Consider the following 24843-nt stretch of genomic DNA (forward strand, 5'->3'; position numbering starts at 1 on the left):
AACACACAGCACATAAAACAATTGCCAATTATTTTATTTCAAACCCCAGCTCTCTCCCCCTTCCCACCCCACCAACCAAAAAAAACCAAAACCAAACCAAACCCATCGGTCAAAACGACGATAGAAATGAGTTACAAACACAGAAGTCAGCTCTCCCTCACTGACGACTTACAAAAAAAGAAAAAAACCGAACCAGGAACGTCACGCCAGCTTCCCCAACAGGACCTGCAGCAGTTACTAACGTCTCCACACGCGAGGCCAAACATGCCTATTAATACAATATATACAGACAAACCCACAGGTACAGCCAGGCTCCCCCTCCCCACCCCCAAAAATAACCAAACACACCCAAAAGTGCATTTGTTGTGTTTATATCAAAAACATTTCCTTTTTTTTTTTTTCTTCTTCTGAAAGATTGGCCTGCAAGTCTGTTTTTACCATTTAGTAACTTTTTAATATAGTTTATGAAAATAAATTATACAGCAACTATTTTAATAAATTAAGCACACACCAAAAAAAAAAAAAAAGATAAAATTAAGCAAAGCTGCATTTCTACCAAAGGGTGGTTCGACAGTCCTGGCGACGAGCAGCGCGAGGTCCTGCACTCGGAGCTGCCGGTATCTGCTCGTTCCTTCTCTAAAGGCAAGTCCGGATCCAGCGTCACTCGCCGGCCGTCAGCGGTTTTGGGGAGTAAAGCCCTGGCTGGGGTGGGAAGCACCCCGGGAGGCCGCTGCGTTTCTGGGCACCGGTTGTGCTTTTCAGCTGGAGGCACGGTGGGAGGCAGCGCCGCTGGGACCCCCTTGTCCCGGGGGATGTTTGGGAGGGGGTCCCTGCCTGTCCCATCTCACCTGGAAGACTCTGGATGAGGAGCGAGGGGCCGGGGAGGGGAGCGCTATGGGGAACACGCCGATAAACCCCGCCATCTCCGAAAGCCAAGGGGGCTCGGGCGGGCGCCTGGGTCCCCGACGAGCCCTCCCACGGGCAGGCTCAGACCTGGTGGGTCAATTTGAAGGGTCAAATCATCCCGAGGGCAGATCTTAACTACGAAGAACAAAGGACAACAGCCAGTTCCCTTCCTACTGGCAGCAGGACGATCCTTCCTTTGGCAAACCCTGCTTTCCAGCAGTTTCCTCCCCAAAACGCTCCCAGCCACAATTTCAGCCCCAAGCGTCGCCCGCGGCAGAGCCTGCCCGGCCGGGGCACAGCCCTGCACATCTCCCTGCACCCACGTGCTCCTTCAGGCACATGCATGATAACACAGGTCCCTATTAAAAACACTTTTAGGGTTTAAAAACGGGCCAGATATGTAAGCGCCATGTGCCTGGTGCCTTCCAAACCACCGATTCCCTCCCATGTGAGCGGCTCAGGTGGTTCCCACCCTGCCCGCAGCAGGTCCCACCCAAACCAAGCTAAAGATGAATTTTTTTCCCCTTCTTTTGGCCCCAAGGAGGCCAATGTTGAGCTGAAAACTTCCATGCAAGAAAACTGTCCCGGCTTATCTGAATTTCACGCTGCAGGAGCGAGCCAGGTCATTCCCCACCTTGAAAGAGGTTGCAGGGAGAGGAGCGGGGGCCCTGCACAGAGCAGCCAGCTTGAGCAAACCATGCCGTGGGATCTTGCCAACCTGATAAGCCGGTACAACACAAGGCTGAAGGCTGCACCCATCCAGCTGAAAAAGCAGTATCTCCAGTTGAAAAAGGAGCTTTGGTAGTTTTTATGGTCCATTTCGTTGTTCATCTGCCTCCGGGCCCTGCTAGAGGGAGGAGGACAGCAACCACCTCTGCAGAATTCAAGGTTGGACAAAGGAGGCTATAAATTTTTTTTCCAAATCAGCAGGATGAGAGCACCCTCCAGAACCGCCCTCCAGAACCATTCCAGGCAGGATACAAACATCAGGTGTTCCTCCCCAAAGAGGGATGGGGACTCACTGGCAAGACCGGACCGAGCCACCTCTTTGGGATCTCACCCACGCCCACAAAGACCATCACCCCCTCGGCAGAGACCACTCTGCTTGCTCCGCTCACATCCAGCCTCGGAACAAAAGCTCTGGTCCTTTTCCATGCCCAAACAGCAGATCGAGTCCCTCCCCTTACACCTAGGTGTGAAGGAACTCTAGGAACAGCTTTATTTTCAATGGATTTCAAGAGAAGGCTGTTAACTACAGTTAACCTTGGGATCTTATCCAGCACTATTAGCCACAGGCAGCAGGCTGGCACTGACCACGCTCCAGCTCCCCTGCCTGTCTGGGAGCAAGGAGAGGTGGAGCAGGGCCCTGGGAAGGCTGAAGAGCATCTGCCACCTTCACAGCAGAGCTGACCCCACCGCTCCGGATCGATATGGGGTCTTGTGCAGCTACAGCCGACACCAAGCACATCGGGGTGACAGGCTGGTGTCCCACCATCCCCTATCCAACACCCCAGGAGCACGTTTCCTCCGTCATTTCGGCTGCTGCAGACAGAGCCCAAGCCTTGCTGCTGGCTTCAATTTGGGGAGGGCTGCCCGCGCCGTGCACAGGCTTCAAGTAACAGCAGAAGCACCAGCAGGCTGTTGGGAGAAGTCCTCCAAGGACAGTGACAGCCGACCAAATACACGTGATTCAAGTATTGCCCCTAAAGTCTGGCTGCTTCTTCACCAGCTCCGAAAGCCGCAGAGCCACCCACCCACCCGGGGAGTGCCGGGGGGATGCAGGGAGCGCCCCGGAGGGGCAGGGGATGGAGCGGTGCAGGACGGCGCTCCTGACCCACCACAGAGCAGGGTTGTGCGTTTTCACCCCAGGCAAGCCCAGCATCGGCAGGACGGGCTCTGCACTGATTCCCAGTGCCCGGCCAGCACCAGTTTTCCCTGGTCTGCTCTCTAGGTCCGCTGCTTTCCCTTCCCAAACCCAGCCTGCGCCTCTCCATCCCAGAACAGGGAAGGAAGGAGTGAAAATGCTGTCGCTACCACCACACCTGGGAGAGGACCGGCTTCTCCAAGGGCAGACTCACAGCTCCCCCATTTCGCACGTCCCGCAGGCCATCACCTATCCACACGCACTGGCCCACGCCATCGTATCCTTGCCTCCGGGGTCTCTTTTTTGGAGAGACGCTTGACAGGAGACACGTGCACCAGGCACACTCTTGGTCGCTGGCACAGAGTTGGACACTGCAGGCATCAGACCAGGCTTGGCTCTCGGGAAGGTTTTCCTTTCCAGCATATGGATAATTTGGAAGATTCAAATCTTCGGCACATGGACAGCCAGGATGCAGCAGGGCCGGGTGTGCGGATAGCCGAGTTTCACCTGCACAAGTACAGATGTTTTCCCCCCCCCCAACATTCACCCAACGTGCTGTGCATTTTAGTCGAAGCAGTTGCATTTATTCACAGGCTGCGCTGATAACTTGGTGTGAGCTGTAGGTCTACAGCCGAGGGGAGGGAACACAGCAGCGGCTGCGGAGGGATGAAGGCTGGTCCCCGCGCGGAGGGGACATGGAAGCTGTAGACTGGATTAGCTCCAGTTTCACCAAGGTCAGGATATGCTGTTCAGCACGTCCCGGGGCAGCTCCCCCTTCCTGATAACCACTGCCCCGACAACGCAACACAGTCAGTAGCGAGTAGTGTCCGATGAGGTATTTCTACAGGTTTTGAAGCTTAGCTATTAGTTTCATCTGGAAGCCAAATCCTTTTTTTTTAAAAAAAAAAAACATACTTTTTCTCCAAGACCAAAACTGAGGCCAGAGGTGACGGTGAAGAAAGGGAGGGCAGGATTTGTTAGCACCCTTCGCAGCAATGCTTGGCAGAGGCAGACAATCAGAATTTTTCCAGGCAGCTTTAAGATCCATGTGCCTCTGTCTAATTCAAGGACATAGATCACTCTGCAGGGCAAGACCAAAGTCCTAGCAGCTCCTGAGTGACTGCAGCCGGCTCACAGGGCACCGACCTCGGATCCAGAGACCCAGGCCGCACACAACGTCGCATTTTCGGACCACGCTGTTGCAGGATGGAGCATTCCCTTCACTCGGGTTGAGAGCACAGGAACGCTTGCTCATTTAAATACAGGAGGAAAGATGCTTCTCCAGACTTCTCAGCATCACTCTGGGCAAACTTTAAACTTCACCATGAAATGCAAACTCTTTGCAGTCGTTGCAATGGATGAAACAGCAGAGCAGGACTTGAAGGTAGGGGGCCAGTATTTCAGCCTGTGCCAAGCCCAGAGACACAGCAAGAGCTACCACCTCTCTTGGCTTTACTGCTTCCAAACCGCTGTGGTTCCACGGACATCCCAGGGAGAGGAGAAAGCAGCAAGCAAGCTCCAAGAGATCAGATGCCGTTCCAGAAGAACCCTCTGTTCCTTGCTCTGAGTCACCCCAAAGGTGCCTCTTAATGCCCCAGCGACTCCTGATCAGGATCCTTCACAGCTCTACAGAAAGCCACTTCATTCACAGCTTCTGGATACGGCCAGAGAAAGGCTAAAAGCGCATCTCCCACAGCTCTGAAAGACTGAGATCACTATAGCAAGTACCTTTGGTCCAGGGACCGCTGCAACGGTTACAGCAACAGCTTTGCCACCTTCCTTCCACTTATCACAGGGCTGCAGCGAAATCTTCCAGTGTTTGCTAAGGGAACGACGCCTCCTCAGAGCAGCAGCCCTTGCTCCCCAGTGCAGCAGCGACCACTCCCTTTGGCAGAAGGCTCCAGGACATCCAAATGGCTTGCATGCTCTTCCTTCCTTGGACCCAACTTAAAAGCATATAGGACCACCCTGCAAATCCAGTTGCAAAGCTCGGCTGCCCAAGACTAGGTTCGGTGCTCTTCTCCCAAATCCTAGAAAGCAGGGGAGCTGCGCAGCTGCCTGCTGTTCAGAGCTCCATGCTCCCCAGAGGTTATTCCACGTAGCTGCACGTGATTCTGGCTCAGTCTGCCTCCCAGCAGCTCTCCAGCTGCATCCCCTCTCGGTGAGGGCCAAAGAACAGTCTTGCCATAACGCCTGGAGCACATGATCTTCCTTAGAGAGTCCCCTTCTCTGTCTCTCCCCACCTTGAAGTTTCCAAGGGAGGATAATAAAATTCAGCTGATCATAAGACAGTATTTCTCATGCTGAAAATAAACAACAACAACAAAAAAAAGAAGACATCAAAAATAAAACTTTCAAAAAATTGTAAATAGTGCCATGACATTCTTTGTTCTGCAAGGAGTCCGCGAGCTGGGCTCAGCTGCCTCCGAGACCCCTCTCCCTCAGCCAGGAGCTGAGGCTCTTGTTCCCATTCTGCTGTGCTTCTTAGGAGTCTTGAACCCTCTTCTCTGTACAGAAGAGCTTGAGAGCCGAAGCGGCACCGCAGAAGCGGGCTTCACCGTCGCGTGCCTCCTTCCCACCACAGCCTGACTTGGGCTACAGGATGGCAACAATCAAATTCCTAGCGGGGAAGAGAGAAGGGAGAGGGATCAAACAGCCCGCTTGATGAGGCAGGATCTGCCCCAGACTGCAGCCGGTTTGCCACGAGAGCGAGCACAGGCTTGTGTGGGCACAAATACGCACGAGAAAGCGGCAGAAGGCTTGTTCCCCTCCCCAAGGAAAGCTGGGCAGTGGTAAAAGACCAGGGAGTGAGTAGCCACAACTTCTTTGGGAAGGTTTTGTGTTTTCTTTGCAATCAGAGGGAACAGAGCGATTTGCGTTTGACCCCACGGGACGGCGCAGAGACCAGCGGCACACACGTACCATCAGTGACAGCAACAAGACGGGCGAGGCAGCCTCGCTACGTGGAGGACTCGGTCTCCTGCTTCTGTTTGGAGATGAGCTGAGCTTCCTTCAGCGACAGATACACCTCCTCCTGTGGGTCGTAGTAGTAGAACTTGCGGATGTAGGAGATCAGGGGCCTGGGGAAGGTACGGGCAGAAGCTTTAACCCTGAGCCACAGCCATGCCAACCTCCACAAAGGATAACCAGCACCTCTCCCCCAGCCCACCCAGCACAGTCACCTCCAGCAGGAACAGGAGCCTGTACCCCAAGGCTGTGGCACCGGCAGGTAACACCTCACTCCTGAGCCGGTCACCACTCCCGCGTGCATCCCTACACACCACAGGACATTTTTCTTGCTGTCCCAAAGCTGAAGCAGCCCACTGCTCCCTCCCAGAGCCCCGGCTGCAGATACAGACGCCTTCTCGCTGCCGGCTGCCGCAAGACTCAGGGAGGAAACCAAAGAGACTCGTCCCCAGGCCAGTCCTCGAGACTTACTTGGGCAGCGGGAGCTCGGGGATGTGGTCTATTCGGACCAACTGCCTGATCCGAAAGCGGCAAAGGTGCTGAAGGGATTTGACATTGCTGAACCTGGAGACTGGATACAGGAGCTGGACAGGCGTTGGAGGGAGACCTTTGGAAAAAAGCAATATTGGAGACAATGGAAAGGAACCGCTACCGATTCAGAAAGGAAAAGCTGGCTCTCGGGAACCAGAGCTCTCTGCAAGGTTGTGTCCGACAGCAGATCTCCCCAGGAGCTCACTGCTTTGGAGTCGCTTGGGACCGGGGAGCCAAGCCTTCTGGGGTGATACCCCTTTGGCTGCAAAATATCTCCAGCCTTCCTCACAAGGCAACAACAGTTCTGATGTCATGGGGTGGCGGGGGAAAAGCGGACCCTGGGACACTGCCAGCTCCGAACCACCCCCCTCTCCCAGGACTAGTAGACGAAGCATCGCTTTATACAGAGAAGCAACAGCATTTTGAAAGGATGCAGAAAAAAGCCAAAGGAGAAGGCAGGCAGCATGACCGGCACGTAGGCTTTGCTCTGCATAACCCTTTGGGTAGTTCTAGCGAGGCGTTAAAAAGCTGGGGGATTCGGTCAGCTCAAGCTGCGCCAGAGCTGCTCATTCTTGGGGTCACGAGGCTGGGCACAAAGGCAAAGGCAGCGGCTTTGCTCCAGCCAGCTCCCCACGCAGGGACCAGCCTCGCAGGGCTGAGCTGCATCCAGGCATCCCCCCGCCCCACAGCCGCCTCCTTCCCCAAAGTTAAGAGCAACAATCGAGCCCACAGAACCGAGAGGCCGGCAGGAGCACCGGGAAGGATCTTTGGGAGCTGGGTTCATTCACAGCACAAGGTTTTATCTGTCTTTACAGAAGGATTCAAAGCTAGTTACACTCTAACCCCCTCCTGCTGGCTTGTCTCTGAGGGCAGCGGAGTGAAAGGAGAAAAGGGAAAGCTCTTCACACTAAGATGGGCTCAAAACTGCTCCAGGCAGCTCAGGAAGCTGTGAGCCAGCTTTTGAGAAAGCACAGAACAGCCATCAATTGAAGGCTGGATTCTCCCCCCGCTTCTTATTCTCCTACCAAAAAGGAATTAGCCTCTGGGAGCTCAGCCAGCGACTACAGGGACACAGCACGAGCTCCGCGCGCTGCGCTAGCCACATGCCTCGCTGCCAGGAGCCAGATGCGAGCTGGAAACAGCCCCCTCCTCTGAGCAGCAGTTAACATTTCAGCAGGAGAACAGCACTAACGAGCACACTGGGGAGATGCAGATCCTAAATATTCCCCCACCAAAGATCAGGCATCAGTGTGAGACTTTGTTTTTCAAGGATCAAGGGACAGGAGCTCTACGAAGCGCCCAGGTCCAACGCTGCACCCAGACGGAGAGGTGCGGGACCCAGAGCCAGCGGCACAGCTGGCTGGCGGCTCAGAGGGGGGACCAGGCACCGAGGGACCCCCCCACAGGTGCACAGCGCTGTTTGGGGAGGGATATTTTCTTTTTCAAGGATAATTTTCTACAGCAAGTCCTTTCTAAGGTATTTGCCTGGAGTCCTAAACCCTCAAAGCCCTATTCTCGAGGGGAAGAGATCTCAGGATCAGGAAGGTAAAGCATCTTTAAAGTTGAAAGGATTTTTTGAAGGTAGGGTGCATTGTAAAAACCAGCTTTACGTCCCTCGCCTCCCCAAGGCATGGCCACCTTATAAATCAGCTTTCCAGTTACTGACAGTGCCTGCAGCAGAGGGCAACACTGAACAGATCTGGGCTGTGACTCCAGCCAGGAGCCCCGAGGAGGGAACAGCCCATCCCTCCTCTAGACCAGAAACTCTTTGGGCCGAATCCTCTCCATGCTGCAGTGCCACGGAGAGGTTGCTGGCACCATCGGGGCCTGCAGGCATGATGGCAACATGGATAGGGAGCAAATTTACTACAGTTTCACTTCCAGATTTACCACAGCAATCCTCACACTCTTCTCAGTCCTGCCCCTCTCTGCTTCCCTGCTGCCACCCATCTCACCACGGCAGCGTTCCCATTCCTGCTCCGTTCTGTTCAAAGCATCGCCACTCACCCGCCCTCCAAATTCTGTTCCCCACTGTTGCTCTCTCGCAAGTAAGGGGCATATTTGCCTATTTGGCAGGCTCTTCCCTTCCTTTCACATTGGATTTTTTGGCTAGCTTTCTGGTACACCAGGACAGACGAGCGAAAACCAGAAAAAAATAGATACAGAAGATACTGGTCCAGTTGCCTGCCCAGATTTAGCAGGAGGGAGATGTGAGTCTATTTAAGGAACTAGAGTTTGATGGATGGGGAAACAAGCACTCTGCAATCCCAACAGCGTGCAATCAAACATGCTTCAACAAAGCTCCACTAACACTCCCTCCTTGCTTGCAAGTACCTGCCTGTTGATGGGCTCTGGCATCCCGGTCCCCCCCCGGGGACTCTGAATCTACAATTTCTATCGCTTGAGGCTCACTTTCAGCTCGCACTTGGAAACGCTCCCATACGCTCAGCTTAATGTCTCTCCTCTCGACAGCCCCGGGTGGGTCTCAGCTAAGGGAGAACTGGGAAACTACAAAGCGTGGAGCGGTTCATAGGAACAGCACCACTGAGACTGGGGGAGGGAAGAAAGCAGAGTTTTAGTAGCCAAATAATTGCTTGTTGAGGGACTGGCTTTCCAGTCTCCAGCTCCATTTGTCATAGTGTGAGATGGTGTCATGTTTCCATACTCTTGGAAAGAAAGGTTTGGGAAGTCTCCTTCACACCACGAGTAAGCGGTGCAGCTGCTGAGCGAGAGATCTGCTCCTCAGGATCCTTCAGAGAAGTCAGTGGGCAAGGATGCAGCCCAGGGCACTGAGCGCAGCAGACCAAAGCCACCTTAAACTGGCTCTCTAGGACAGACCAGCGGCTAAACACAGAGCAAAACATCCCCCAGACTCAGAGCGGGAGACTCACCTGGAACCCTGGATCGGAGGAAGTAGAGAAACTTCCCGTTTTTGGAGTGCATGATTGCTCTCTTTATGAACTCCACCACAGACTGGCAGCGGTCTTCAAACTTGGGATGGCACCACAGGCTGAAGGTCCCTTCCAAGAGAACAGAAAAGGTTTCACGTTATAGGAGCGCTGGTGGCAAGAGGAGACATTTAGTCACAAGCCTGATGTTCTCAAAGACCAGGTGAATGCTTCAGGCTGACTACTTCTTGTAGAGCTGGGATGAGGCAAGCACCAAGAGGAAACACCAGTGGCACCAGCTTGCAAGGATGCTGTTCCACTGGAACCAGTGCTCTCCAAGAGCTGAGGATACGCAGAAAGACATGACAACGTGACCACTGTAACCCAAGCATGGCCACAAGTCATGCTTGCCTGAACTTGTAAACAGCCTGCAACGACTGCTGGGTCTAAAACTTAAAACTACCAAAACATACTTTAACAGAGCATTAGCAGATGCCCCTGCTCCTGCGCAGTACCCCATTAACAGCACCCCCAAAGAAAGCTAGCGCATCAGAGCGGTTAAGCCCACACGTAGAGGTACGTAAAAACAGTGATCCCGGTGCTGAGGTCCTCTTCTGCCAGTCCTGTGGCTGTTAAGGATCACTTATTTCAAAGCAAGCATGGGTGCAGCTTCATGCTCTTGCCAGCTGTTTCAAACACCTTAATTCAAATTACTGTCAAGCCAGAACCAGGGTCAAGATACACCGACACGGTCCTCCCTGTGCTGCCACCTGACACGACGGACGCGTTGAGCTCCAGTGGCAAACAATGAAACTGGAGATGGGCAGCAGAGGGAAAGCAGGCCCTCTAACCTCTTTACAGATCTCTAAATAGGTTAAGTTTAAGCCTCAAGCCAGACCAGAGTCTCACGATCTCTTTGTGCTGCAACCAGACACCCCCTCCTTGCACCAACATGCAACTCTTTATCCCCGCTCGCTTGCCAAAACACTGCCGACATCCCCCTCCGTCCCCCCTGCATCTCCCTTTCTATCTGCAGATTTGTCAGTGCTCCAGCAGGAGCCAACACAGAGCGGAGCTTCACCAGGAAGCGGAAAATGGGAAAACAAGGGCTTTGTTTAGGACGGAGCCCATCAGGAGCCAGGCCCAGGCTGACGCCTGCAGCGGGGCAGATTCCAGCAGGAGGTGTGTGACAGCACCGATCCGCACAAGCGCTAACCCAGAGCTAGAGAGGCAGCAGAGCGACGTTGAAAACACCCTGCGTCCATGTAAAAAACTTGTGCTAAGGAGGATGGGTACCCAGCACAAATTTTTGGACAAGCAGTTCCCCCAGCAGCATCACAGGCTCCACAGCACCAACCTGTTACAGAAAATTCAGAGGAAGCAGCTCTGTAGGATGTCCGGCACTCAGGGCTTTCTATAGGGTGGACAGCAACCAGCAATACAGGGGCTATATACAGCCCACAAAATAAAAAAAACAACACACCTCCTCTCTCCACAGCTAGGTATGTAGGCTTTACTGGGAAAAGATACCTCTCATCCCTGCCATGGGCCAGTTTGGGAGCAATGACCTGGGTTAGCACCTGCTAAACATCCAGGATCAGCAAGCACAAAAATAAGTAATTCTTCTCGGGAATCTCTGATGTGAAGGAGCCCTTAAAAGTGGCCAGTAGATGCAAAGGACAAAGCACAAACACAAGCCTCCCCAGCCCGCCTACTCAGCTCGCCTAAAAAAAGACAAAGAAATTCTGGTTTGTTCCTCTCACCTACCTGAAACCTGAAGGTCAAGCATTTATCTCTTTACCATTCCCCCAGCCTCACCATTTGTCATCTTCATTGGTTTATCAAAGTGCTCAGGTCTGCAGTTTTCCACGGTGCCGCAGCACATTCAGCACCAGGCGGCCCGTCCTGGGGGGAGCACAGGGCTGCCGACGCAGACCCAAGTGCTGCACCCAAAAACGAAGTCCTTGATGCGGTGCCATGGCTGGAAGCGCTGCTCAGGGGAAGGTGGCAGCACCAACCTCCGTCCATGCAGCAAGGATGGCTTGAGGAAAGGGAAGGCTAAGGAAGCTCTGAGAACAGACGTATCCCGGCCCCAAAATAAGAAACCAGACGAGCAGCAAGAGAAGTTTACTCCAAAACTCAGTTATGAAAAAGTATCCACTGTACAGGCAGCCTTACATCTCCTCCAGCTGCAAGAGCTTCTTGTAATTTCTATAAGGACAGGGTAAAGAAAATCCTTCCTTATGCAATGGTCAGGGACAGGGGAACTGGCTCTAGACAGGCTAGGATTAACGCTGGGGCATCTTCCCGTCAGAGGGGCTCAAGAGCAGGAGCGGTGCCAGGTTTCACTAGCAGAGGTGGAAGATGACCACAGCAGCACCCCTGGGGCAAGGGCAGAAAGGAGAAAAAGATGAGCTTTGCTCCAAAAGGTTGCAAACCACTGTTTTCTGCAGCAGGTTGGCTGGGAAGCCTCTGAACCCATTATTTGCAGGCATATTTAATGACAAGGCTCTACAGGCAGCTGTTATTAAAGCTTGCCCACTGGTTACAGGGCAGCTTCCCCCCGTGCATTGAGCCTCTTGGGCATTTTACTCAGCCTGAGGACAGGCGTCTGTACAAGGGTTCAACACAGAAAAACCACACGTGAAGATGAGCAGACAAAGCGTGTGGGCGAGGCGAGAAGCAGCCCATGCAGGAGGAGGAGCGTAGCAGGAAGAAAGGGCACAAACAGCGTACTAGGAGTTCTCAGAATAAAAACCCACCACGGTGGAGCTAAAGCCTCAGCCTGGGACCGACTGCAGCTGGTACCACTGCCGAGCACCCCTCAGACAGGCGGAGAAGCAAGCAAAGTGATGAGCTGCGACATCAAGAGATCATTCCTCATTTCACAGGGAAAGAAGCTTCATTTTGGGAAGCGCTGACAGCTATGAATGGTGACTCTTGCCGTACATCACATCTGAGCAACGTGGGATCCCAAAGACCTTGCCATCATCATTTTTGAGTCCAGTTTTCCAAAGCAAGGCCTAAGGACGGGCACAGGGAACTCTTGTATTCCCCAATTTTTCAGAGTTATAAAGAGAGTCGCTGCTTGAGGCACAAAAAGCAAAGTCAAATGCAGCTTGTAAGGCCTCTTGCAGAACCTCAACACAAGAGCGAGGACACATTGCCGCTGCTCCCCCTCTTCTGCCAGCTCTGTGCCCAGAGAGCTGTTTTGGGACCTTGCGATCAGACTGGTCCCCAGCCACAGGCCTCCGCTTCCAGCGGCATCCCCAGAACCGCCCGTGGCTCTTACCTCTGTAGTGCTCCATCCTGGTGTGATGGGTGATGCCCTGAGACCGAAAGCTGAGGCTCAGGATGTAACGGGGGTCAGAACTGTCTCGCACCAGAAAGGACCCATCCGGCTTCCCCTTCAGCTTCATCTCTGCGTCCTCCCAGTTCATCGGTCCCCAGTACCACCCACACTAGGAAAAACAGACAGCCAGAACATCAGCAGATACTAGCAAGAAAGATTTTTATCAGCAATCAAACACAAAACAATTTGCTCTCGTTATTAATTCCCTTTAAATGCCAAAATGGAGGTGTTTGGTTGTCTCCACCCAGGAGTATGGATGGTTGGGACTCGTTGCTCCTGGATGAGAGCGCACCATCGCATCCCTTACCACCCAGAAGTGGCAAAAGAACAGACAGGACTACGAGACCCCTTCCACGCACAACAAAATGCTTTTCTAAACTCAAAGACCTCACTGGGAGAAAGGCAGGAGGGTTTTTTTCAGTCCTATCCTAATCTTATGCTCCCAAGTTCTGTAAAAGGGATGGTCGGTCCCCAAAACCAGAGCCTAGACCCGCAGTCTTTTCCTTCTGGCTGCCACCCTGCCCCATGTTACCGTTACCTTCTCCAGCTCTCGCAAGCTGGCTGCGAAGCTGCTGGAGTCCGGGCGGTAGAGCGGACACTGCAGGTGCGGGGCAGGCTGGCCGGGCATCGCCTCCATCGGCCTCAGCGGGACAATCCGTGGGAAGGCGTCTGCAGAGGGAGAGACAGCCCGGGCCACGGTCACCCGTGGGGAGCTCACCTCAAGGACGAGTCGCCCCATCCCCCTCGCATGGCTGTAGAGGGCAGGGCAGGAGGGGCAGGGCTGCAGCGTGGAGGAGGAAGCTGGGCTGACCGATGGAAGGACAACGTCCTTGTGAAGGACAACTACCTGGCTCTTCCGAGGTGACTAACTCGGCACCTTCACCTGCTATTTCCTTACGCTAGCTCAGAGGGAAGGCAAGGGAAGCGCCGGGAGGCACCGACTGGAAGGGATGAACACACACCCTGCAAAAGGGGCAGTTAAAGCCCACTGGGTCCTGAAGGAAACCAAAAGCAGAAAGGTAAATGCACAGGGAACACCCTCGTGCGCTGTTGAGCCGGACTCCACACCAGGCTGGCTGTCAAAGCCGGGGCTCCTGCACTGAACCCTGCTCCCATGGCTCTTTTCCGACATCGCTGACACTCATTAACGCGTTATCTGACACAGCGCAAATCGGGGTGGGCTGCACTTCTGCTGAACCCAAGAGGAACCAGAGAAAACAGGAGGTGCTGAACTGAGGATAAAGCTGGTGCAATCACAAGCTTCGGCAAAACTGCTGTGGGCAACAAGAGCCACACCACACGGAAACCAGAGCCTCGACACAACAGTGCCTGAACACTCAGCAGCGTAGGACCGCACAGCCCCGAGCGGGCAACGCGGGCAGCACCGTTGCTCTTAAAGCCCAAAGAGCAGCCTTAAAGTTTACTGAGAAAACCCCCAAAGTCCAGATCGCTGAAGGGAAAGCCAGAGCCTTGCTGCTAAAGCTAAGCTGACCTGGGGCATGGGGTGGAGGAGGCGGAGGCAGAGGGAAAGACTGCAGGGAGCAGCCCATTGGACCCACTAGGACAGATGTAGGCAGCGTCCCACTGATATCATCTAGGAGAGAACAGAGGCAAGAGAGATTCAGAAAACAGGAAAGCAAGCGAGCTCTGCGCCGGTGAGCACCTGACAACACGGCCCGAGCAAACCAGCACTCGGTGCTGCCTGGAGAAGCGAAGATGGAGCTTCCCACCTCTCGCTTCTCAGCGCCCATGGCCGCTGCCGCTTTACACCAGCTCGGAGCCTCGCACACACACATGCATGCTCACACGCGCTCCTAGAGCGAAGGAGTACGCTTTCCAGCCCAGCTAGCTCCTTGCATGCAGCTTGCGGCACAAGACAGGCATTTACAGATTTCACAGACCTGGCACACGGGATGTGCGGTTTAAGGCGCTGCTCACTAAGGCTGACTTTACCCATCCTGAGCTGCTCCTGCTCAGAGAAACCTCCTCCAGAGGAGGACGTAGAGCAGCTAAGCCAGGCTCCTGGTGCCGCAGCCTCCCAGGGAGCCTCCACTTCCACCAACCAGAGAGCACAGAAGGCAACTGGTCCCACTGGGCAATGGGTAGGGAGGGAGGAAAGTTTGCAAAAGCAGCAGAAATGCTATGAAACCAGCACGTTACGTCCCACCTCGCACGGCTCCACCACCGCCCTCCCCTCCTGGCTGATCTAAGAGAAAGGCTGAAGATTTCAATGAACAGCAAGAAATCCTCTGCTGGGGAAGGGCAAGCAGGCATGCTACGGGGTCAGATGAGCAAGCAGTGAGCCCGCTGCCAGGGACCCTTGGGACGTTCCTCCTCTATCTCTGCAAGGGCAGATGGGCAGTTCCTATGCTCCCGTAGGGATGCACGGCAAAGGATGCTCTCCAGGACGGTACCTAGAAGGCTGAGGCTTCTTCGTGGTGGAGGTGGTGGAGTCGGAGGGTGAGGGGAGGTCAGTCCTCGCTGAGAGATGTCCACGTCCACTAGTGACACTGTTTCACCTGAAGGTTGGTGGAGCAAGACTGTTAGTATTGCATCTTCTCCGGGCACGCAGAGGCCAAGCGCAGGGAGGCAGAGGGAGAGGGGAAGGGGCAGTAACCTCTGCAGGGTTTGGAGGACGATCTCATTAGCTGTTTTCAAATCAAGTTTCCCTGCTGCACCGCTTTTGAGACATTGATCAGTTCTGCTACCGCAGCCCGAAGGTCAGGCAGAAGGGAATGACAGATACTGGTACGCGTGCCTGAACCCCGTCTGAGTCCAGCACCAGGAGGACGTGATGAGGAAAGCACTGCGAGACCTCTGCAGCACCGAATTCGTGTATCAAGCAGAGCTCATCAATGGTGCACAGTGCTGGCACTTTATCTAGTCTTGGGAAATGGTTTCACAGGTCTACGTGGCACCCGCTGGCACAGGACCCCAAGATAACGCTCCTATTAATGCCAGTCTGAGTTTGTCTACCAATGCCTTAGATGATTAAACAGAAATCCCTTTTACCCCAAAGGCCATGAGGGTACCAGCTCTTAAAATTAATAAGAGGGAGCTGGACAGACTTTTATATTAAATAGCTGCAATTCACTGAAGCCTAAAGGCTCTAGATCCAGGACACTGCTTGGAGAAAATAATGACGCAAACTAAGATGTCTAACTTAAAACCAGAAAAGCTTAAAATCAGCCTAAAATCATGGGAGAGAAATGAAGCCATCAAATCAAGGTCAAAGCATCAGCCTCAGTATGGGCCTGATACAGAGTCAAAAGGAAAACATCTAAATCCCAGAGACCCTAAGTGGTGTTACCACAGCCAAGGCATTTCTTTTCCAAAAAAATCAGTCTAACCAGGCCCTGATGAACCACCAACATAAACCAAATCAGTCCGAACAGCTGAACCGTGGTCTCAAGGACAACGAAATCTGGTTGCCTTAGATTTCAATTCCTGTGGGCAGGGAAGTCCTCTCCTGCTCCAGATACTGCACACAACGTCACTCACCTCTGGGTAAGCACCTGCCAATGCATTTACCACCCATTACACAGGACAATATTGACTCAGCTTCCTTCTGCTTTTAAAAGTCCTGTCTATTAATAAGCCATGTTAAGAGGAGTATTTAGGGTTGGTTGTTATCCAAGGTACCTTCTCCCCGGGGGACTTATGGGTGTGAGCACACACGCATGCACACAGCCACTCTTTCATTTCCACACCCTGAAAATAAAGTGGCCGTGTAGGTTGGGCTGCATTCGTCCCACACAAACACAACCAAAAGACGACCAGACTAAGAGGGGCTGCAGTAACTCAGCTTTCAAACCCTTCCCAACGCAGCAGGAGCTGCGACGGCAGGCTGCGGTGCACTTATGGAGCCAGCACCTCCACGAGGTGCCCGAGGAGCGGTCAGGAAAGGCAAGGACAGCCTTCCCAAAGGCCTTCGCTCACCTCACACACTACCCTGAAAGCAAATCACCAAGAAAACCATGCAAGTTGGGCCAAACATTTGAATTCTGTCCCACTTTGGTGGTCCCAGTCTCAGAAAATCCTCTATACAGCAGCCATTAAAGAAGCCAAGTCCTCAGCTGTGTAAGACTGGAGAAGTCAACAACAAAGCCCCTAAAATCCAGACATTCACTGTGGGGATGCTTCAACAGTCTTCTGCAAAGGAAAAGCTCCTACGAGGGCACTGTCAGGATTCCCACCAACTGGCAAAAATTGACACAAGTAATGTTAAAAATAGTTACGAGGAAAAACTAACAATTAATCAAATCAATTTCCCAAATCTAAAGGAAAAACTTGTCAACTCCAGGTTCTCTGCCATAGTTTCTTTTGAAGAAAAGCAGCTCTGCACACACAGCCACGTACCACCAGCACACAGAATTACAGAGTTTATACCCACAACTTCCCCTAGCAACAGCTGACGAAGCAGCAGAAGCAGCTTTTGCTTTCCCCAGCCTTGATTTGCTAAATAAACGCACACGATGCTTGCAGGAAGCCAGTCGCATCATATGAGGAGCACGTCCTCTGCATGCTGCTCCACTATCGGGACATCAGCTGGAGGGATGTGGGAATGGAGAAGAGAACAAGAAGCATCACAGCTGAATTACCCCCGGGTGACTCCACTTCTGCAAGAGCTGAATGAGCTACAAGAAACCGCAGGAGCAGATCAGCAGCTTCCAGCTGCTAGTTTCAGGCAAGTCAAGCAAACGCTCTGCCTTGAAGGTCACTTCTCTGAAATTTAAACTGTTTCTCAGTAAGGCTTCACCACTGCTCTCCAAAGAGGGCTTCACCCTACTCAGGAACACAAACCACGTGCCAGCTCCTGCACCGAGCTCTCCAGCCCCTCCCTGCTATCAAACACCTACACCAGCAGCAAGAGGAGGCTTTCAGCTCTACCCACCGGCTTCTCCTAACACAGCTACCACTGCACAACCCTATTCTGATTCTTTTGCCCTGCAATAAGACCCTCAACACGAAATTATTTTGAATCTGACCTTCATAACACGCCACGTAAAACCCCACACAGCTGACAAATACCCACTTGTGACCTTAGATTCCTACTCACGCAAGTCTCGAGGCAGGATTCTCCCAAGGAAGCCCCAAGCCCTGTGGCTAGGACTGTTTTGACGACGAGCCCACACCACAAGAGGCACATGACCATGACTAGGAGCTTTTCAGTACTACAGCTTTCAGCCACCAGCGGAGCAGGACTTCCCCCTCGCACCATTTGTAAACCGGCCAACTTCCCCCCCCAGCAGAAAAGGGAAGGTCAGAAACCAGCAGGACACGCGGAGAGGGGGGGAAACACGCAGAAGAAGGTGGTGGTGCTCCACAAAAGAGGTTTCCATTCCCATAGCTGCCATGCAGCAGCGTCGCTGACACTGGTGTGCAGTCCAGGTGGGAAGCGGGGCTTGGTCTTCGCCCCTCGCAAACCACGGGAGGGGAGCACCGAACTGCACTTGCTCTACAGGGGATTTTCCAAACCACTTGGATGCAAACAGCCCTGCACGGAGGAAGGACCTTCACCTCCGAGAGCACAACTCAAACTTGCGTTTCAACAGGAGGAATTGCAAAACGCTGACGTGCAACAGCCACGTTCTTTACAGCTCCTCTTGCTCAGGGGTTGAGGCCAAGCAGGACAGATGGACTCTTCACAGAGATCCCAGTTTGCACGTGGAGGCAACATTCAGCGTCTGTCATTAAGCACACACTGCTCTTTTCATAGCAAAACGAAACGCCATACTGTAAATCTTTCAAATCCTTACCTGTGAAGAGGGGGCTGAACACAACCGGGGAAAAGGCACTTTGAGTTCTTGTCAGTCTGTGTTTCCTATTGGAAATAAGAAAAACATTGTTAGGAGAGATGAGGAGACCCAGTGCACCCCACCAGAAGAAAACACCGTTCGACCTTCTCACACCAGAAGAACCTTCACCATTCTTCACAGAAGCTCAAGACAGCTCAAAGCTGCGTGTTTATTCGACTTCTAGAGCAGTGCTTTGGCCTAAGTAGGGCAGTCAACCAGTAAAGCTAGGTCTCCGTCCTGCTACGAAGCAAATCTCTAACTAGGTAATTAATAAAGTCTTTGGAAGGAAAAACCCCAAGCAAGTATGGTAACCGGAGCCAAGCAGCTCTTTCACAACAGACGTCACACTATTTCTCTGGATCAGGCATTGCCAAATGCCTTTGACAAACAGGTTGGGTCCCTGCACAATTAGGGGTTGTGCCTAGAGCGAGCGCATCGAATGCCCTCGTGCCACGTTTGGAGGACAGCATCTCCCCAAAGGGTTTCAAAATGCAGGTGAAGGGTAGGTGAGCTAAACCCGGAGCCATCGAGATGGATGGAAACAGCTAAAACCGCACCTCTGATGAGGACTCAGGAATACCAACAATTCCCGTGACGCTTGCTTTCCAAACCAGCAGTTTTATAACAACACTGTAGCCAGCCCTGTGCTCTCCCCACACAAAACCATTCCTTCCAGCGCCTTCTGTACCGCAATGCTAAAGGGCTTTATCCAGATCTAGGCGGAGAAAATGCTGGTAAACCGAGGCACAGAGTATGGCACCCCCAGGACTTGAATCCATGGTTGAGATGAGTAGAGAAACGCATTCCTGGTGCCAGAAACTCGCCCCCGCCTAAGAGAAGAGCACAAGACCAAAGCTGAGCGCAAGCGCAGCTCTCACGCGCCACAGCTTTGACAAAGGTCTTTCTAGCATCCCCAGTACGTCGTGCAACGCCCATCCCAGCATCGGGCAACCCGTATCAGTCTGCAGGTCTGTACTGGGTCAGACAAGGTTACTCCAAGTTAAATAGCGCAACTTCATTCTGCTGACCAGAGAAACTGGTCCCACTGCATCCAGGCAATTGACTACACCACCAAGATCTACAGGAGCTCAGAGAACCAGCTCCACACACCCCCAGAAGAACACCCCACTGCAGGCAGGCTGTTACAGGGCTGACGCTCTTCCTCTTGGACGTCATCCTCACTCTCCAGCCTCCTCCCAGCAAACGGTTGACCCTGAACCTTAAGCCCGTCTTGTGCTTCAGACCCCAGCTCTGCTCACAACCTCCTGCAAAACCTGGACAAAGCTTCAGATAAAACCAGCTCCGAGCAAGGCTTGCCACCCTTCAGGAAGGATCGCACCGAGCAGATGCAACTCAGCCGCCCTACAGGGAGCAGAAACCCGTTGCCGAGCACTGAAAAGCCCCGGGAGCGCAAAGCAGATGGGTGCACCCTCATCTTCTCACGGGGCAGAGCAAATGCCTCTCTTGTTTGTGTCCAGACACATCACCGGGTCACACAGCTGGGGATAAACGTTTAATACTGTAAGTTCGCAAATAAAAATGCTAAGAACACTCATCATCCTGATATATAACATCCCATTAAAATGTTTGGAAGCGTTTTCATTTTAAGCCTCTCACACCTATTTGAGGGTTGGATTTTTTCCCTGAAGGAGAACAATTCACCCATTATCGGCCACACACACAAAATTACACTTCTGGACTAATATCAACTAACTTTACAATATAGTAACAGCTCTGTTCCCACCCACTAAGCCAGACAGAAAGGAGCACTGCTGGCATTTTGCTGTTACCAAAACAGCTACATTTTATGCCAGTGTTTCACAGCCATTGATTTCTGAGATTTCTCATTTCTAGCAAGCTCACAGCAGCAGCAGGGCGAGAGCAAGGAACGATTCACATGGACTGAATCCACCACCTCCCAACTCCACCAAAACAACGTCATTCCATGCTTCCTCCTCCCGCCCTCAGGTTCTACAGCCATCTCCAAATGATGCTGAAACCCACGGAGAAGTAATTTACGCGTGACCGGTACCTGAACGCTGCTGCATTGGATCGGCACAGCCCTGCCGAGCTGGAGAAAGCCAAAGGTGGACACTGCCATTCAGGAACGCCGTGGACAGATTCTGCATTAATTCACGCACACACACAAAACTGGGAAACCCCTCAAGCTCCAGCAAATAAGGCTTTTTAGGGTCAGTTACCCACCGGTTCTGCAATAGCTGTGGCTACCGCCTTCGCGGCCAGCACTTCCCACAGTGCTGCCTTCACTCATCCCAAAGCACTGTCCTGTTAACACCAAGGCAAGTCTCACCCGGCCACCCAGGCTGGCTACGTGCTACTTTATGCATGTAATTATTATTAGACATGTTAAAAACCCAAGGTCATCCGTACAGCTAACTTAGAAGGCCTGGGTACCAGCCTAGCAAGCGATCCGCAGCGGATGCGGCTGCAGCTCAGGCACGCCTGCACCCGTCCATCTGCAGAACCGGTGCCTAACCCCGTCCCCTTTCCCTCCTCTGCAGTACAAATCGCTTCCCCCCCAAAAAAAGCGCCCTTTGATTGATGCAACCTTCAAATATCAACACTCAGGCCCAGGGTGAGAAGCCACACCTCGGCATCTCCACATTTAGTTTCTTAACCTCTTGCAGCTCAGCAGAGCCCAACTACTGATTTCAGATAATGGGGCTGGTTCCTTCCTAACTGCTGCTGCAGGCGGGAGGCAAAGCTGCACCGTGCTGCCGCCGGCACCAGCGGCACGATGGGAAGCTTGGGCAGCAACTCCAAATAGCAGGAATTCTGCTGCTGGTGGATGTTTAAAAAAAGAGCCGGCCTAGATAACACCGACCGCAGACCAAGGGAGCACCCCTCACCACCGGCCTGCAGAGAGACTTGCAAGTCAGGAACGAGAGCTTGATAGCAAGCAGAGCCATGAATTAACCCAAAAGCTGCTCTGAGCCCACCCCATCGGCCACGAGCGACTGCAGCAGCGACTCCCAGTAAACGCCAGACCCATCCTATGTTAATGGGAGCTACAGGTTGAGAGGCAGCAACCTCCAGCTCTTAGTACAACCAAGGAAAGCTTTATTTTCCTCCCAGTCAACCAATGAAGACTGGTGCAAAGTAGCAGACAGCATTCACCAGCGTGGCATTAAGTCTAGCAAAGACCACGGCAGAAAATCAAGTCACCGCACTACTTCTCTCTGAACTGGGGGACCGGGGCAACTGGGAAGGGAGAAGGAAAGAAAAGCAGCATCTGCTGAGGCCAAACTCACTTCCCAGCAAGCCCAGTTTAGCTAAACTGCACCTAAACTGCTCACGAGAGGATGGGCATCCCTGCATCCCAAACCACTCGTCCTCGCTGACGCGAGCAGGGCCAGACCTCCGGGGCCAGCAGGGACCGTCCCATCAATGCGCGGCCTCCCGGCAGGAGCGATGCCAGCACCAAGCACACCCGCCCCGCGCCCCAGCAGCACAGGAGCAAAAACCATCGTTCAAATAATCCAGCCCTCGTCAGCCGGAGGGGACTCCTGGAACTGGAAGCAGCGAAGTCGTCCCTGAACCACAAGAGTTGCTGCAGCAGGCACCTTGAAGTAACCTTTGTTAAAATACCGCCTAATTAGCGCGGCGGAGTTGCACGACACCGGAGCACGAGAAGTGACCATTAAACTCCCTGACCAGAGGGAAGACCCGGGCAGCGATACGGTCCTTCTCTGCTCCCAGCCTGCTAAGACACACCTGTCAACTCTTCGCCGCCTGATGCCAGCGCTGGAGGTCCTGAGGACTCTCGCCAAGCGCCAGGATCGAATAAACCACAAGCCCATTAGCAAAACATTATGTCGTTACAGGCAACTCGGCTCGCTACCATTTGAGGCCCATTTAGTCATTTGTGGGGAACGAAGCCGTTGTATAAAACGGCTTCGGCACCCCACATGCAAACACGAGGCTCCTCACGGGCACAGGAGCTCCAGGGAGGACTCAAACACCCTGACCAGCTGCAGGGCTGGGAGCCGACACAGGAGCTGGGGCTGCCCCGTCTCAGAAGCCATCCTCTGCTTCAAAGCGGAGGTGATTTTGGCCTCCGCTACAGCCTGGCTGCCTTTCGGGCTGCCGAAGCGCCCAGGGACCACAGTGCTGTGGGTCACACCTGACCCAAGGTCAGCTCCTTCAGAGCAAGCCCGGAGAAAGTTTCCTGCTCGCCCATCAGCAGGTCTTCAGCTGCACCGAGGTGGCAACGCACCCCAAAAGCCTCACAGGAGGTTAATTAACCCCGCGGGGAAAGGACCGTGCCATAATGCTCCGGGTCCATTCAGTTATTTAATGCCGCTCCCAGGCTGGCTGCACAGACCTCGGGCAGGCTCTCCCTGCCTCCTCCACGAGGAATTTCAGTTCTGCTGCTGGAAACGCTACAGAAAGCGGCTTCTGGAGCGCAGGAGGCCCACCCCGACCGGAGCCTGGGCAGCGGGTACAGATCAGCCCTTTACCCTCCCCAGCTGGTATCAAGCAGCTCAGGTCTTCTGCTGAAACACGAGGCCGGAGCAGGGCGAGCAGCCGAGGAGCACCGGAGCTGACGGAGCAGGGGGGGTGCCTGGGGTCCCACGCCAATAGGTCCCAAGATTTGTCCCTCCAGCCTAACACAGGACCCAGCCAACCTCTGGCTGCCGACGCTTCCTCCTGCCACGGAGCACCAGGAGAGCACCGGGAGAGCAGAGCCCCCGCGGCAGCGCCCACCACCACCGAGGCCGGAGCCCAACTGCGCCGCTCATGAGCCTCAGGAAATCATTCTGCAAGATGCGGGAGGGCGAGAGGAAACGTCAGCCCCGTGGGTCCCGGCGCGGTGTCACCAGAGGCTGCTCCCGGGGCACACCGCTTCCTCGCCCGGCCGGCGCCTGCAGCATCCCGGGGCTCCAGCGGCTCCTCCAAGCCACGGGCCACCTCACTGGTCCCGGGCGTTTTTCTGCCATCCCCTTTGCAGATGAAGGGCCCAGAGCAGCGCGTTCCTCCGCCGCCTGCCTCTCCTGGGCTCCAGCTGCGCTCACCGACCCCGTGTCAAAGACAAGGCCTCAGCAGCTGCTCAGGAGAGGCCTGAGCCCAGCTCGGAGGCGATGGACGGGCACGGTGCCCGTCTGCGGGATGGCACCCGTGCCTTGCCGTCATCCTCCACCTCCAGCAAGGGGTCACAGCACCGGTGCCCCTTCTCCACACCATCATGCACCCGGCTTTCACCCCGGTGACAACCCCCGGCTGCCACCAACGCAGGCGGCTGCTCCCCACCACCCCCGCCTCCAGCCCCGAAACCCCACCGGAGACCCCCGGGCCGGGGGGCAGCCCCCAGGCTCTGCCCCCCCCGTACCTGCCCGCCTCCTGCTCTCGGCCACGGGCCCCGCAGACGTCGGTCAGGCTGCCGGCCGAGGCGGGCAGCTCCCCGGGGCGCCGGCCCTCGCTGGCGGCGTCCCCGGTGGCCGAGCCGCCGCTGCAGCTCTTGGTACGGAAGAGGCGGCTGAGGCGGATCTTCAACGAGCCCTTCCTGGCGCCGGGACCGGCTGCCCCGGGGGCGGCGGGCGGCGGCGCGGGGCCGGTACCGGTAGCTCCTCTCCCGGCGGCGCGGGCGGCTCCGCGGCCGGGGGAACCGGGCTCCTCCTCGGAGCAGCTGCCGGCCTCGTCGGGCTCCAGCGCCTCCAGCACCAGCAGCGCGTCGCTGGTCTCCTCGGCGGCGGGCCCGGCGGGCGGCGGCGGGCCGAGGCAGGGGCAGGGGCAGCCCGCCGGCCCCTTCGCGCCCAGCCCGGGCGGCCGCAGCCCCAGCGCCGCCAGCTGCAGCTCCAGCCCGCCCGGCGGAGCGGCCCCCCACCTCGCCGCCGCCTTGGGCTCCAGGGCGGAGCAGCGGTGCCGCGGGCAGAGCAGCTCGCCGCCCCCGCCGCCCGCCGGGCCCCCGCCCGCCGCCGGGCCGCCCTCCTCGCCGGGCCGCCCCTCCGCCGCGTTGCGGAACACCATCAGCTGCGGCGGCGGCCGCGGGGCCCGCAACGCCCCGCCGCCCGGCAACGCCGCCGCCGGCAGCCGCCCGCCGCCGGGGCCCAGCGGCCCCGCGCCCGCCGCGCCGGTAACGGCGCCGCCCGCCGCGCCCGCCTCCGGCCCGGCCCCGTAGCCCAGCAGGCGGCTGAGCACCCGGTAGGAGGCCGCGGCGGCCGCCGCCGCCTCCGCGTCCCGCAGCTCGGCGCGCTGCATGGCTACGGCCGCCGCATGGCTGCCGGGACCGGGCCGGGCCGCCGCCGCCCTCCCAGGGCCGCCGCCGCGGCTCCCTCCCTGCTCCGCGGCGACGGCCGCGCCGCCACGCCCCCCCACTTCCGCCGCAGGTCACGCCCCCACCCCAAGCCACGCCTCCCCGCTGGGCTGGAGCCACGCCCCGTGCGTGAGGCCACGCCCCTCGCCCCCCCTCCACGTGGAGCGCGGCGGCGGCGGCGGGGGCAGGCGGCGGCGGCGGGGGCAGGCGGCGGCGGCGGGCGGGGCCTGCACGGGCAGCGGGGGCGCCCGGGGGAGCCCGGG

The 24843-nt window shown here is 55.4% G+C and overlaps 1 protein-coding gene across 5 annotated transcripts; it reads right to left on the bottom strand.

Moving 5' to 3' along the window:
- Positions 1 to 13: 13 nt before the first annotated feature.
- On the bottom strand, positions 14 to 24607 carry SOCS7 (suppressor of cytokine signaling 7). 5 transcript variants are annotated; one of them, XM_087770258.1, is made up of 10 exons: positions 23657 to 24607; positions 18268 to 18332; positions 14923 to 15027; positions 14001 to 14102; positions 13047 to 13177; positions 12449 to 12617; positions 9160 to 9288; positions 6209 to 6344; positions 5693 to 5850; positions 14 to 5073 (listed from the first exon to the last, which is right to left on the bottom strand). In XM_087770258.1, the coding sequence occupies exons 1-9, from the start codon at positions 24523 to 24525 to the stop codon at positions 5730 to 5732; spliced, it is 1827 nt and encodes a 608-aa protein (XP_087626384.1). In that variant the 5' UTR covers positions 24526 to 24607; the 3' UTR covers positions 14 to 5073; positions 5693 to 5729. The 5 variants fall into 5 exon arrangements, with proteins under 5 accessions (XP_087626384.1, XP_087626382.1, XP_087626385.1 ...); XM_087770256.1 differs by having other exon boundaries at positions 14 to 5390; XM_087770259.1 differs by lacking the exon at positions 14001 to 14102 and having other exon boundaries at positions 14 to 5390.
- Positions 24608 to 24843: the final 236 nt, after the last annotated feature.

This window comes from Nipponia nippon, unplaced genomic scaffold (assembly GCF_047370975.1).
Source record: "Nipponia nippon isolate SJK-2023a ecotype South Korea unplaced genomic scaffold, ASM4737097v1 scaffold_32, whole genome shotgun sequence".
NCBI lineage: Eukaryota > Metazoa > Chordata > Aves > Pelecaniformes > Threskiornithidae > Nipponia > Nipponia nippon.

Bases quoted from the DNA above. Each gene is read 5' to 3' on its own strand.
- SOCS7 (XM_087770258.1), bottom strand. From the start codon at position 24,525: ATGCAGCGCGCCGAGCTGCGGGACGCGGAGGCGGCGGCGGCCGCCGCG. The intron at 13,178-14,000 runs GTCAGCTTAGCT...CTCCCTCTGCAG, and splicing joins TCCTCCACCCCATGCCCCAG to ACGCCTTCCCACGGATTGTC. The intron at 12,618-13,046 runs GTAACGGTAACA...TGTTTTTCCTAG, and splicing joins GCTTGCGAGAGCTGGAGAAG to TGTGGGTGGTACTGGGGACC.